Here is a 13,290-nt window from a genome sequence, read left to right as displayed (position 1 = left end):
CTGGGCCCTGGGGTGAACCATAATTAACATCAGAGAATTTTGATGTAATATTACTATAGCAGACAGACACAATGTGTTCTTCCAGATAAGTAGGACTTAAACCAAGAGAGAGCTAAGCCAGAGACACCAAAATTACAATTTAATCTGTCAAATAGTATACAGTGATCAGTGGTGTTAAAGGCTGCACTGAGGTCCAGTAGTAGAAGCACAGAAGTGGAATCGGAGTCCATAGCTAGTTAAAGATCGTTCACCACTCTGGTCAGAGCAGTTTCAGTGGAGTGGCAGGGCATGAAAGCCGATTGAACAGGTTCATATAAGATGGTTTTCTTCTATATGGGTCGAAAGTTGTTGATACACAACTCTCTCTAGTGCTTTAGAAAAGAATGGAAGATTAGAGACTGGTCAGTAGTTATTAAGAGACCCTGGATCGAGGTGCTTTTTAAGTAGAGGTTTAACCACAGCTGTCTTAAAACTGCTGAGAACAATGCCAGTAGTAAGTGATAAATTAACAATGTCTTGCATTGAAGGTCCCAGAAAAGGCCAGAGGTCTTTAAAAAGTTTTGCTGGTAAGGGGTCAAGTAGGCAAGCAGTTGGTTTAGAAGCTGACACGAACTTAGTCAAAGTATCAAGAGAGAGAGTCTCGAAAGCTGTAATAACAGGGACTATCAGTGACTCATTGTATAGATGTGAATTTGATAAGACAGGATCTGCAGGACTAGCTGGAGTTGAAGAACTAATTTTGTTTAGCAAGGAAACATTTTTGTCTAAGGTAACAAGTGTGTGTGTGTGTGTGTGGTTTTTTTTTTTAATCTGATACTGAACAAAAAAGTAAAAATGGATCAAAATAAATGGTGGTGCTACAGCGTGGGATATGTCACATCCCACACTGGAAAAAAATCTCCCGAGCATTTAGTATACAGAAAACAATAAAAAAAAATAATTTCATAACAAAACTGGCATTAAATAAAAAAACTGGCATTTAAAGCATTCTGAAAATGAATGAATATTTCATAATTGTGACCAAGACTGATGTTGGTTAAAAAAAACAACTCTTGTGAAAGTGCCGCAGTTTTAGGAAGGAAATACTTTTGTCCTCGAATGTAACAAGTGTGTGTGTTTTTTTTTTTAAATTTAAATCTGATTGCACAAAAAAAATAATGCATCAAAATCAATGTTGTTGCTAATCACTGACACATCTCGGACTGTGATAACCCTAAAAAAATTCTAGCATTTAGTATTATAGAAATTTGTTTTTCTCGTAAAGTGGCATTATGTAAACAAACTGGCATTTAAAGGGTTAACATTCAGAAAATGGATGAATATTTGGCAGTGATGATCAGGATTTTAATTGGTTAAAAAATTTAACTTGGTCAAAGTGGAAAAGATTAATATAATATTTTTATGGTGTTTTTTTTTTTGTTTTGTTTTTTGTTTTTTTGATGTGGACGCTTGTCCTTTTAACAACATTGACGCAATTTTTTTCTTTCTTTTTTTTTTAAACAAAGGATAAACATGGGCGTAGAAAAAAGTTAAAGCCCCTTTCTCACTGGACAAAAAACCCACCAACACCCACTAACATCTTGCTTTTGTCTTTAGTGGAAAAGGTTGTAATTGGCATTCATTCCCGGGATAAAACTAAGTTATTGCTGTTGTTGTTGCAGTAATCACTGGTATTTATCCGCTCCAGCTCCAATCAGCAGTGATGGAAACATGAAACCCGTGTAGACACGCTAATTTTTGCCCCTTTCCCGGTGTGTTCGTGGCGTCAACATCGGCAGTCACTCGAGATTGGGTATGACTGTCCTCCTTCGAGGTCCTTTTGGGTCTTCAGGTGGGCGTAGAGGCTGATCCTGGAGCTGTATATTTTGGAGTAATGTGGGTAAGGGTGTGAAGAAACGGTTGAGGATGTGGTTTGGGCCTTTCTGGTAACTCGCTCTTTTCTGAGTCTGCGCTTGTTGTCAGCAGCACAGTGGAGGTCTTGGTTGTTTGTAGTGCCCAATACCCTCACAGACAGCCAGTCTCTATGCCTCCCTGTTTTTTGCTGCTTGTTCTCAGGTGTTAAGGTTGATGCCAAACCTTTTGATGTGGGCCTTGATGTTATCTTTATATCGTTTCTTTTGTCCTCCTGGGGCATGGTGTCCTGTCACGAGCTGAGAGTAAAGTACTTGTTTCAGGAGGCGAGAGTCAGACATGTGGAGGACATGGCCAGTCCATCTCAGCTGATGTAGTGCAATGGTGGCAGTTATAGTAGGCATGTTGGTCTCCTCGAGGATGCTGAAGTTGGTGTACTTATCCTCCCAGCTGATCTTAAGGCTCTTCCTGAGGCATCGCTGTCGGTATGCCTCAATTACCTTCAATAGCCTGTTATATGTGGTCTAGGTTTCTGACCCATACAGTAGGGTGAGCAGCACTACTGCTTTGTACACCAGAATTTTTGTTCTGGTCTGAAGGTTGCAGTTTTCAAAACCCCTTTTATTCAATCTTGGGAAGGCCCAGCTGGCACAAATGAGACGATGGTGTATTTCAATGCCAATGTTTGCTTTGGAGGAGAGAAGGCTGCCAAGATATGGGAACTGTTCCCATGTTTTTGAATCTGGTGTTGTCTACAGAGATGGATGGGAGCAGAACAGGCATATTTCTGTTGGGTGGGGGTTGGTAGAGGATATGGGTCTTTTTTTATGTTAATGGCGAGGCCAAGCTGCTTGTATGCCTTTGCAAAGGCGTTCATTATGTTCCGTAGTTCTGCTTCTATGAGGGACACTAAGGCATTGTCATCGGCGTAGTGCAGCTCTATGATGGATGTGGTGGTGGTTTTACCTTTAGTCCTGAATCTGTTAATATTCAGAAGATTCCCATCAGTCCTGTTTTGACTCCCTGAGGTAGATTGGGACCTGTGATGTGGAGGATGGTGACAATGAAGACAGAGAGCAGGGTTGAGGCAATGATACAGCCTTGTTTAACTCCTGTGTGGACCTTGAAGGACTGTCTCATCTCCGTAACTGCTGAGTACTCTAGCTGACATATTTTCATGTAGTAGTTGTAGTACTCTTGATATATTTGTCAGGGCAGCCTATTTTTGACAGCACTAGCCAGAGGGCCTGGCGGTTTACGGAATCAAAGCTTTGATTAAATCTGTGAAGGCTGTGTACAATGGTTGATTCTGTTCCTGGGCTTTTTCTTGGAGTTGGCGAGCAGTAAAAATCATGTCCATGGTGCCTCTGTTAGGATGAAAACCGCTCTGGATTCTGGCAGAATTTCTTCTGAAATCCAGGGCTTTCCCTGTGGTGGAAAGCAAAGAAATAATACATTAGTTTCCGCACTCAGCTTTGTCCCCTTTCTTAATGAGTGTGTCCCTAAGTTGCACAGGGATTTCCTCTTTTTCTTATATTTTAAGTAGCAGGGCATGGATATGTCTGTGGAGTGTAGGTCTACCTGCCCTCAGTACTTCAAATAACTGTAGCTTAATATATTTGTCGTTTTGGAACTCACATTTTCTAATACGCTTGTCATGTTATTTACGATACAGAGTATGTCTGGCATTGACACGCTACGTATCTCATATAATTTAGCAGCTCATCACCATCCTAGCAGCTGGCTAGCCAGCTAGCTTATTTGCTAAACTGTTGTGTTTTGTACTCCATGGAGAGGTCTTGGTGTCTGTCACTGAGGTGCTTGGCGAGGTTTGAAGTGTTTCCTCCTTTGCACACAGGCTTCGTCATGTCAGTGAGTTCACCATCAGCGTTGGCTCTGTAGGCAAAGTAGTCCTACGGTAGACTTCGGCAGCCTGTTTTGTTAACCAGTACAGGGCGTGGAGGCATTATTTTTTAACTCTGAAGATGACATGCTGTTGTTTTCAGTTGTAGACATGTTGAGGCAGAGGCATTGGTTCTTTCAGTCGAGGCTGAGGCTCACGCTGTATCAACGGTGATGAATGCACAGGCGCATGTCCCCTGATCATAGACCGTACACGTGCCTGACTTGGCTACCTTGCTAGTACTGCCACCTAGTGGAGATTCAGACAAATTATACATTTCATCCTTCCATTCACTTTCACTGGAGACACATTTGACCTACAAGTACCGAATGTTTGGAAATTCTAATACTGAACCGTTTTTAACAAAAAAGTATCAAAAAAGTACCTAAATTTCGGTATACCGTGCAACACTAATTCCCAGTGTCCTATTCAAAATCCTTGCTACTTGCAACTGCTTTTCACATTTGACTGCCATGTTGATGATATAAAACATGATCTGTCTTATCATTTTTCTTTGGAAGTCCTGCCTGAATTAACCGTTAAAAATGTGTGGTTACAAAAGGCTTTATGATTTCAGTTTTTGTGGAGAAGCAGTTATCTTAATATTCCAACAAACGTGTTTCAAAAGGACATTTGTTGGCTTTTAAATCTTCAGGTTGTAGTTTTTTTTACCCCCCCCCCCTTTTCTCCCCAATTGTACCCCGGCCAATTACCGCACTCTTCCGAGCCGTCCCAGTCACTGCTCCACACTCTCTGCCGAGCCAGGGAGGGCTGCAGACAACCACATTTCTCCTCTGATACATGTGGAGTCACTAGCCGCTTCTTTTCACCTGACAGTGGGGAGTTTCGCCAGGGGGACATAGCGTGTGGGAGGATCACGCTATTCCCCCTAGTTTCCCCCTCCCCCCTGAACAGACGCCCCAACTGACCAGAGGAGGCACTAGTACAGCTACCAGGACACATACCCACATCCAGCTTCCCACTCGCATACACAGCCAATTGTGTCTGTAGGGACGCCTGACCAAGCTGGAGGTAACGCGGGGGTTTGAACTGGCGATCCCTGTGTTGGTAGACAACGGAATAGACTGCTACACTACTCGGATGCCCCTCAGGTTGTAATTTTGAGGGAAAGTGTATGCTGCCTGGTCTGTCTGCTTCATGAGAATTGCCATTAGGCCCACTTTCCAACAAAGTTTAAACAAAAGTAGCATTGAGAGAAGCAAGCTTGTGACTATAAGGTCCACTGTTTGGGGGAAAATTATATTCAGGAAAAGTGAATAGTGTTATCCCCAACTGCTCCAGTGGAGGTGTTCAGTGGCCAATAGTAGAAGATTGGTTGTACTGGGTGTGGATGTAAAATACAACACTGCTGGAAATGAGCATGTGTGGTTTGGTGATGTTATCCGGATGTATAAAGGCAAGAAAAGGAAACTTAAAATCAGAGAAATAGTAATTACTAGGGATGGGCATGATTAATCGATAATCGATAATTGATGGTTTGGAAATTAGTCAATCACGTGGATTTTTTATCGATCAACGTCCATATCACATAGAGGTTGAATTAATGAATCTCACTCCGTGGCAGCAATGTTGAAAGAATGAATTTCACTGCCTGGCAGTAATGAGACCTCTTAGCCAGGCGGGGGTGCAGTTTTTATATCTGGCGACCGAAAACTGAGCTAGTACCAACCGGCTACCATATTGGAAAAATAGCCTTCAACATGAAGCGCGTAAAGCGTAGTGTGGCTAGTGCAGCCACCGGAGCCGCAGCCGCGCTGGCGTCTGCTATGGCACTACTTTTCGGGGAGCAGTACTCCACTCCACGCGACATTGGCATTGAAGTAGAAGTTCAGAACTTTCTGAAGGAGACTCCCCCACCCCTGAATTGCAACCCCACAGACTGGTGGAAAGTGAATGGAGGGAGTTTCCCCAGGCTGGCGAAGTTGGCGCGAAAATACATCTGCATCCCTGCAACTTCGGTCCCTTCGGAGCGAGTGTTTTCAGCGGCTGGACTGACGGTCACTAGGCTGTGTTCGCGTCTCGCCCCTGAGCATGTCAACATGCTCATCTTCCTGAACAAAAACCAGTAGGCTGGAATTACTTGAATTTGTTAAGAGTGGACTGTGGACAGTTATCCTTTATGTGAGTAACTGTTATTTATTTCATTTTATCTCTCTCAGCTGGAGGCCTATTGGAGTCGTTCAAAGTTACATTTTGTGAAAAACTGTCAGCGCTAAGTAGGCCTAATGTTTTTATTTTATTTTTTAATTTGCATATTTTATACATAGCCTACATATAATTTATATTGTGGGGAATTGTTTCTCAAAGAGGCTCAATAGTGTTTAAGAGCGCAACAGCATTGGCTCTTTAATTTGTGAAGAGATTTGACTCGGCCGTGCTCGTGGCTGGCTGCCTTTTTTATGCGTCGTGACGGAATGTGATATGCCGGTTTTTTACAATTAAACAGTTAAACTTTAACTACGTTGTTTAAAAGCATTGTGGTTGTATTATAAGTTAACTATAAGTTAACTCCTTTGACGAATAAAGATTTAATTGAGGAAAAACATGCTTTCTTTGGTATTTCTGCCATGGGCATTTTTTTCATTAAAAGTAATTAACAATTAATCAATAATTGGTCGTTAATTTTCGCAATGATCGATCAAGGAAATTTGATCGTTTGCCCATCCCTAGTCATTACACATGAATCTTTTGTTTAATCCCAGTGTGTTAATTTCTGCCCCACCTATATGCCTGGCAGAGGTCTCTGAGGTAGTTAAGAAGCTCCTCGGTGGCAAGGCGCCGGGTGTGGATGAGATTCGCCCTGAGTTGCTGAAGGCTCTGGACATTGTTGGGCTGTCTTGGCTGACACGCCTCTTCAGTGTCGCATGGAGGTTGGGGACAGTACCTGTGGAGTGGCAGACTGGGGTGGTGGTTCCCATATATAAAAAGGGGGACTGGAGGGTGTGCTCCAATTATCGAGGCATCACCTTGCTCAGCCTCCCTGGGGAAGTTTACTCTAGGGAGCTGGAAAGGAGGCTCCGACCGATTATCGAACCTCAGATCCAGGAGGAACAGTGCGGATTCCGTCCTGGCTGTGGAACAATGGACCAACTGGCTGTGGAACAATGGACCAACTCTTTACCCTTGCGGAAGTGCTGAGGGGGGCATGGGAGTTTGACCAGCCAGTCTACATGTGTTTTGTGGACTTGGAGAAGGCTTATAACGGTGTACCCCGGGGCGCTCTGTGGGGGGTACTGCGGGAGTATGAGGTACTGGGGCAGTTGCTACAAGCCATATGGTCCTTGTATAACCAAAGTGAGAGCTGTGTCCGCATTCTCGGCACAAAGTCAGATACGTGTTCGGTGGGTGTCAGACTCCATCAAGGTTGTCCCTTGTCTCCGATTCTGTTTGTGATATTCATGGACAGGATCTCAAGTCGCAGCCAAGTTGGGGAGTGTGTCTGTTTTGGGAACCTCAGAATTGCATCTCTGCTCTTCGCAGATGATGTGGTTTTGTTGGCTTCATCAAAACAGGACCTCCAGCGTGCACTGGGGCGGTTTGCAGCTGAGTGTGAAATGGCTGGGATGAGAGTCAGCACCTCCAAGTCTGAGGCCACGGTTCTCTACCGAAAAATTATGGCTTGCTTCCTCCGGGTTGGGGATGAGTTGTTGCTTCAAGTGAAGGAGTTCAAGTATCTCGGGGTCTTGTTCACGAGTGAGGATAGGATGGAGTGGGAGATTGACAGGGGGGTTGGTACAGCATCAGCAGTAATGCGGACGTTGTATCGGACCGTTGTGGTGAAGAGGGAGCTGAGCCGGAAGGCAAAGCTCTCAGTTTATCAGTCACTCTTCGTTCCAACCCTCACCTATGGTCATGAGCTTTGGGTAGTGACTGAAAGGGTGAGATGGCGGATACAAGCAGCTGAAATGAGTTTCCTCCATAGGGTGTCTGGGCTCAGCCTTAGGGTGAGGAGCTCGGACATCTGGAGGGAGCTCGGAGTAGAGCCGCTGCTCCTTCGTGTCGAAAGGAGCCAGTTGAGGTGGTTCGGGCATCTGATTAGGATGCCTCCTGGGCGCCTTCCTTTGGAGATTTACCAGGTGCGGCCAACTGGGAGGAGACCCCGGGGTAGACCCAGAACTCGCTGGAGGGACTACATGTCCAATCTGGCCTGGGAACGCCTTGGGATCCCCCAGGAGGAGCTGGAGGGTGTTTCTGGGGAGAGGGATGTCTGTAGTGCCCTGACCCCGGCGACGCGGCTGATGATGAATGAATGAATGAAAATTTCTGTAGGAAAAAATACTTCCCTAATTATTTTGATTAAATTAAAAAAAAACAACTAACAAAGCAGCTCGAATTGAGGAAAGGAGTTTTTAAAGTGCTAAGATTTTGTTTTCATGTTTGCCCTCGAAGAAAAAGAGAGCCTCAGAACACAGCTCCCCTCTTTCCAGCCCTGGATCATCTCGCTCTCAGACCCCAGAGAGAGCCTCCAAAAAAAAAAGGTATTCTTTCTGCATCTTTGCTTTGTGTGCTAGGTTTTAATGATTACGTACTGACATGTGACATGGTGTTGCATTATTGAACTTAATATTTTCCATTATCAGAGAAGATGATCTCCAGTCTCCTAGTTCTGCATCTTCAGCAAGGTCTGACAAGACGTCCATGGACCCTGCTCCTGTAAACTGTAAGTCTCATGGCCTTTTTTTTCTTAACTTGGTCCTGTCATGAGAGACACCCAAATCTGACAAAAAAAAAAAAAGAAAAAAAGATTAAATTGGCAGCTGGTAAATAACTGTTTTGTAAAAGTTGCCTGATGTCAACAAACCTCTTGAGATGTTTATGCTTAATGTTGCACTTGTTAATCAAAATCATACGCAAGCACTGTAAATAGTGATTTATTTTTTTCCATTTGCAGCTTTCATTTAAATACTAGGGGTTCTGCACTGCACCAAACATTATTTATGGGGTCCGTTTAAATCGGGCTTACATCCTTCCACAAGCATGTATCTTCACTGACCAGCATCAGAAAACGATATCTTAGGGGTTGGTGATATATTGTCTATACTTGATATATTGCGGCTTGGTCTATGTGGGATGTAGTAAATGACTATATCATGAACACTGAGTACAAATTGTCAGGTAATTTTTTTTTAAGCTGCCAGCATTAGATTTGCTTTGGCGTTTTGCTTCTTTTGCTCTTGTCTATGGCTGTCTCCCTTTCACAGACAAAAAAAAAAACATGTCGTACACACTCACACCCATCCAGACCACTCCTGGGCAAGTGTGGGATGTGTGTAGGTGAGGCGTGTGTTTTTGTATCTGGAGAGAACAGGAAAATGAGGCTGAAGAGAGTGAAAAAAGTGATTATACGTGTTGTAGTGATGTGCGGATCAGTTACATCTACGGTCAGCTGAGCAGGCCGAATCATAAAAATTCTTAATCATAGAAATTAACATTCTGATTAATAACAGATGGGATGCGAGTGGGTGAAATAATACATCTTTGAGGAAAATATGAATTACATTTTCTAAAATCTGAACATATTTTAAGCTTCATTTTTCACCAGGCACGAATTAGCAGCCAGTTTCGGTATCCATTTGTCTTAAGCAGCAGTGGAGGCAAAAAAGATCTGAGAGAAAAGTAAAAACAATAAAGGCACAGCTGAAATGTTCTGTGTGGGGGCAATTTAGTGAAATACTATCCGTAATGAGTCAAGTGGCGGGTATATCATGCAACATCTGCGATGCGTGTGATCGGGTGCGGGTCTCTAAATTGGAGAAAATAATTCATTCAGGTGGGTGGTAGGTGGATGATTCATGCGTACATGCCAGGGATAGACGCTAATTTTTTTAAGCACTGGCCCCATGGGCCACCAAGCCCCTAAATTTGTAAACATACATATTCTGTCTCTTAGTTCAGTCTCTTTTTCGCACCCCCTCAACGCCTCTGCCTCATACACGCTCTCTCTCGCTCCCTCCATCACCGCCTCCCTCCCAGCATTGTGCCTGTCAGTAATGTCTGCAATAAAAACAATACAAAAAGCAGTAGAAAACCTATAACACATTCTTCTAACTGTAGCCAAAATTGTCAAAATACATGGGCAGAATTTTTAGAAATATAATTATTTAAATTAAAAACTCAGGTTTTTGTAAACATATGGTACATATATTCTCTCAGTCTCAGTTTAGTCTTTTTCGCATGCCTCTGCCTCATACACTCTCTCGCTTGCTTGCTCCCTCCCTCCCAGCATTGTCCCAGCGTCAGTCACGTGTGCAATAAAAACGTTACAAAAAGCAGTAGAATTATAATCCGCGAGAATCGAAATATAGCGGGCTTGACACAGCTTCTCCAGTGTTGGTTCCCAGATGTCATTGTACATGTGGGGAATGAATCTACAGCAGTAAAGTTGCCGACAACAACATTAACACCATTAACTATAAGCAACTAGCTGCAATACAAACAGGAAATATGCTACACGAGCTAGCCAACAATAGCGTATTTCTGATGAAGAGTAGCTAACGTTACATTATTTGTCCAATAGCTGCTCTAATTGCATTAGGACTACGTTAATTTGCAGCATATAAACCTAACCAGCTAGCTAGCTAACTAGATTAGAATTAAACCAACCCACCTTGCTATGGCTTTGTCGTTTGCATATCCATGCACCATGTCCACGCTGTTCTTGACGTGGAGTTCGATAAGGCCAGGGGAAGCACTGGATGCGATTTCGTTACGTACAGACAAGGCTCAACGTTTTCGGTTTTTATTTTTCGAAGCCATCCAGCATGCCGAATTTGGCCACAAGAGGACACCGTTAAATAACCGCACATTAAAAGGAACAACTTTTGGATCAGTGGAAATATAAAATCCGGGTGAAAATCAGTTTAAACCGATCTGCTCCTTTTAAAAAAAACTTGGGTATTTTCTGGTGAAAATCGGTAAAAACCGAAAACGCCGAGCCTTGCGTACAGAATAGTACGCCATGTTGAAAATTTTAATCATTTTCTCTCGTTATCCACTCTCCATTTGACGTATTTGTCTCCCCATGGGTGTATTTTCACGCGATGTAACTGCAAGGTGTGCAACTGTGCACCTTAAGTGTTGTCCACTTTTTCCATGAATTGTGATGTAGTGTTTCCTGAAGGCATTGTTTCCGATGACAAATGAGCTAGACTTCTCGGCTTGTTGAGGAAAATGGCGGCACATCGCAGTATGTTACGTCCTTAGATGTGTCATATTCCAGCCGCTTAAACTCTTGCTTCCATTCACTCCTAAACTTACGTTGCCGTTTTATTTTTTCATAGTCCACCTGTTGTGTTTGTGGTTCTTCTGTAGGGATCATGTTCGCAGCTTGAATAACGTTAGGCTTAGTAAACCCATACTTCAGCAGCCCCGACATATCGGCAGCTAGCTGGCGACGAGTAAAACTAAGTTACTGTTAGCTGTTTTCGTAGAATGTTGAATTAAAAGGCGCGAATGAATCGGGATGTTTGTGGAACTGTGACGTTGCGTTTGCGAAGGGCAGTGGTTTTTTTTTTTTTTTTAATTTAACCTTGACATGGTGGCCACGGGGGGGGCACCTACTGGGGATATATGGTGGCCACTGAGTAACTTTTTATGGCCTCGAGCCATGGTTAACGTAGAACCCTGCATGCGGATTCAGATGAAGTCAGAGCCGATGTGCGCAATAACGTGTTGAATTCGGAAATGGTAATAGAAGGTGGGGCGGACGAATTGATTCCTAAAAGAAACGGCTCTGATCCATCGTCTGGCATTGGTTTGGGTATCGCAAGGAAGATGTTGAACGAACACTGGTTGTCTGCAAAATATTCAGCAAAACCATCGCTACAAAAGGTAGCAGTATCACAAATTTGTTTGACCATTTGAAATGCCATCCACTACAAAACGAAGAATGCCTGAAACTCCACATGTCCACATCTCCATGCGATTATTTATTTTCATTTAACAGCTGTTAAAAGTCTATCTGCAATTGCCTGGTTTGAATAAATACTGTTTTTTTAAAAAAAATTTAACTTGGTTGTGATTTCCCCCTCTTGCATGCAAGTTTAAGATTGTTCCAATAAAAACTACTAATGAATGTAAACAAGAATGTTTTAATGCAGGCATGTTGCAGGGACTACTAGAATCATTATACTGCTGTGATTGTATGCATCAAAGGATTAAATCTAGCATTTATTAAGCGCTTTAGAGGAGATTTCAAATTATCAAGATATAGACCTGTATCGCGTTTTAGCCTAAAAATAACAAAATATTATTAATATAATTAATATTATTAACAGGCCATATTGCTCAGCCCTACGATATCTTAAAATAGTTCCCTTTGTGCTAAAATAAGACTTTGCAGGTTGGTTCTACATTTGTCAGTATTGCAATTTCAGTTGTCTTAAGCTGGGCAGTCACGGTACGAATTGAATCCGATTTTAACCCCGATTTGGCCATCGTTGACTCATTTTAGAGTCGGGCCAAATTCCGATGTGCAGTTTGAGGGGGGTCGCAACACCTGATTGCCCGAACGATTAATGGTCTGGTCGGCTGTCTTGCAGTTGAAGGGGTACCGTGATCCAATTTCACACAATTCGGTGCGAAGATACTTGAGTGCGCCTGCATGAGCCAACAATAACGACAAGTAGCAGATGAGAGAGCACATACAGTGGACTGAATGTATGGAGACCAGAGGGATCGAGCTCTGGCAACAGTAGCCTATTACAAACCCCAATTCCAATGAAGTTGGGATGTTGTGTAAAACGTAAATAAAAACGGAATACAATGATTTGCAAATCCTTTTCGACCTATATTCAATTGAATACACTACAAAGACAATATATTTAATGTTCAAACTGATAAACTTTGTTTTTTTGCAAATATTCACTCATTTTGAATTTGATGCCTGTAGCACGTTCCAAAAAAGCTGGGACAGGGGCATGTTTACCACTGTGTTCCATCACCTTTCCTTTTAACAACACTCAACAAGCGTTTGGGAACTGAGGACACTAATTGTTGAAGCTTTGTAGGTGGAATTCTTTCCCATTCTTGCTTGATGTACGACTTCAGTTGCTCAACAGTCTGGGGTCTCCGTTGTCATATTTTGCGGTTCATAATGCGCCACACATTTTCAATGGGAGGCAGGTCTGGGCTGCAGGCAGGTCAGTCTAGTACCCGCATTCTTTTACTACGAAGCCACACTGTTGTAACACGTGCAGAATGTGGCTTGGCATTGTCTTGCTGAAATAAGCAGGGACGTCCCTGAAAAAGACGTCGCTTGGGTGGCAGCATATGTTGCTCCAAAACCTGTATGTACCTTTCAGCATTAATGGTGCCTTCACAGATGTGCAAGTTACCCATGCCATGGGCACTAACACACCCCCATACCATCACAGATGCTGGCTTTTGAACTTTGGGCTAACAACAATCTGGATGGTCCTTTTCCTCTTTAGCCCGGAGGACACGACGTTTATGATTTCCAAAAAAATTTGAAATGTGAACTCGTCAGACCACAGCACACTTTTCCACTTTGCGTC

The 13,290-nt window shown here is 43.0% G+C and overlaps 1 protein-coding gene across 1 annotated transcript in view; it reads left to right on the top strand.

Annotated features, from left to right (window-relative positions):
• The window catches only part of pom121 (POM121 transmembrane nucleoporin), a 37,497-nt gene that overhangs the window by 14,818 nt on the left and 9,389 nt on the right, over positions 1–13,290 (top strand). The window contains exons 7-8 of the mRNA XM_056284244.1: positions 8,165–8,253; positions 8,356–8,435. Coding sequence (XP_056140219.1) covers positions 8,165–8,253; positions 8,356–8,435 — 169 coding nt within the window. The remainder of the gene's footprint in view (positions 1–8,164; positions 8,254–8,355; positions 8,436–13,290) is intronic.

Source organism: Lampris incognitus, chromosome 8, assembly GCF_029633865.1.
Source record: "Lampris incognitus isolate fLamInc1 chromosome 8, fLamInc1.hap2, whole genome shotgun sequence".
Classification (NCBI taxonomy): Eukaryota; Metazoa; Chordata; class Actinopteri; order Lampriformes; family Lampridae; genus Lampris; species Lampris incognitus.
The sequence above is the reverse complement of the archived record's forward strand: the minus strand, read 5'-3'. Positions and strand labels throughout refer to the sequence as shown.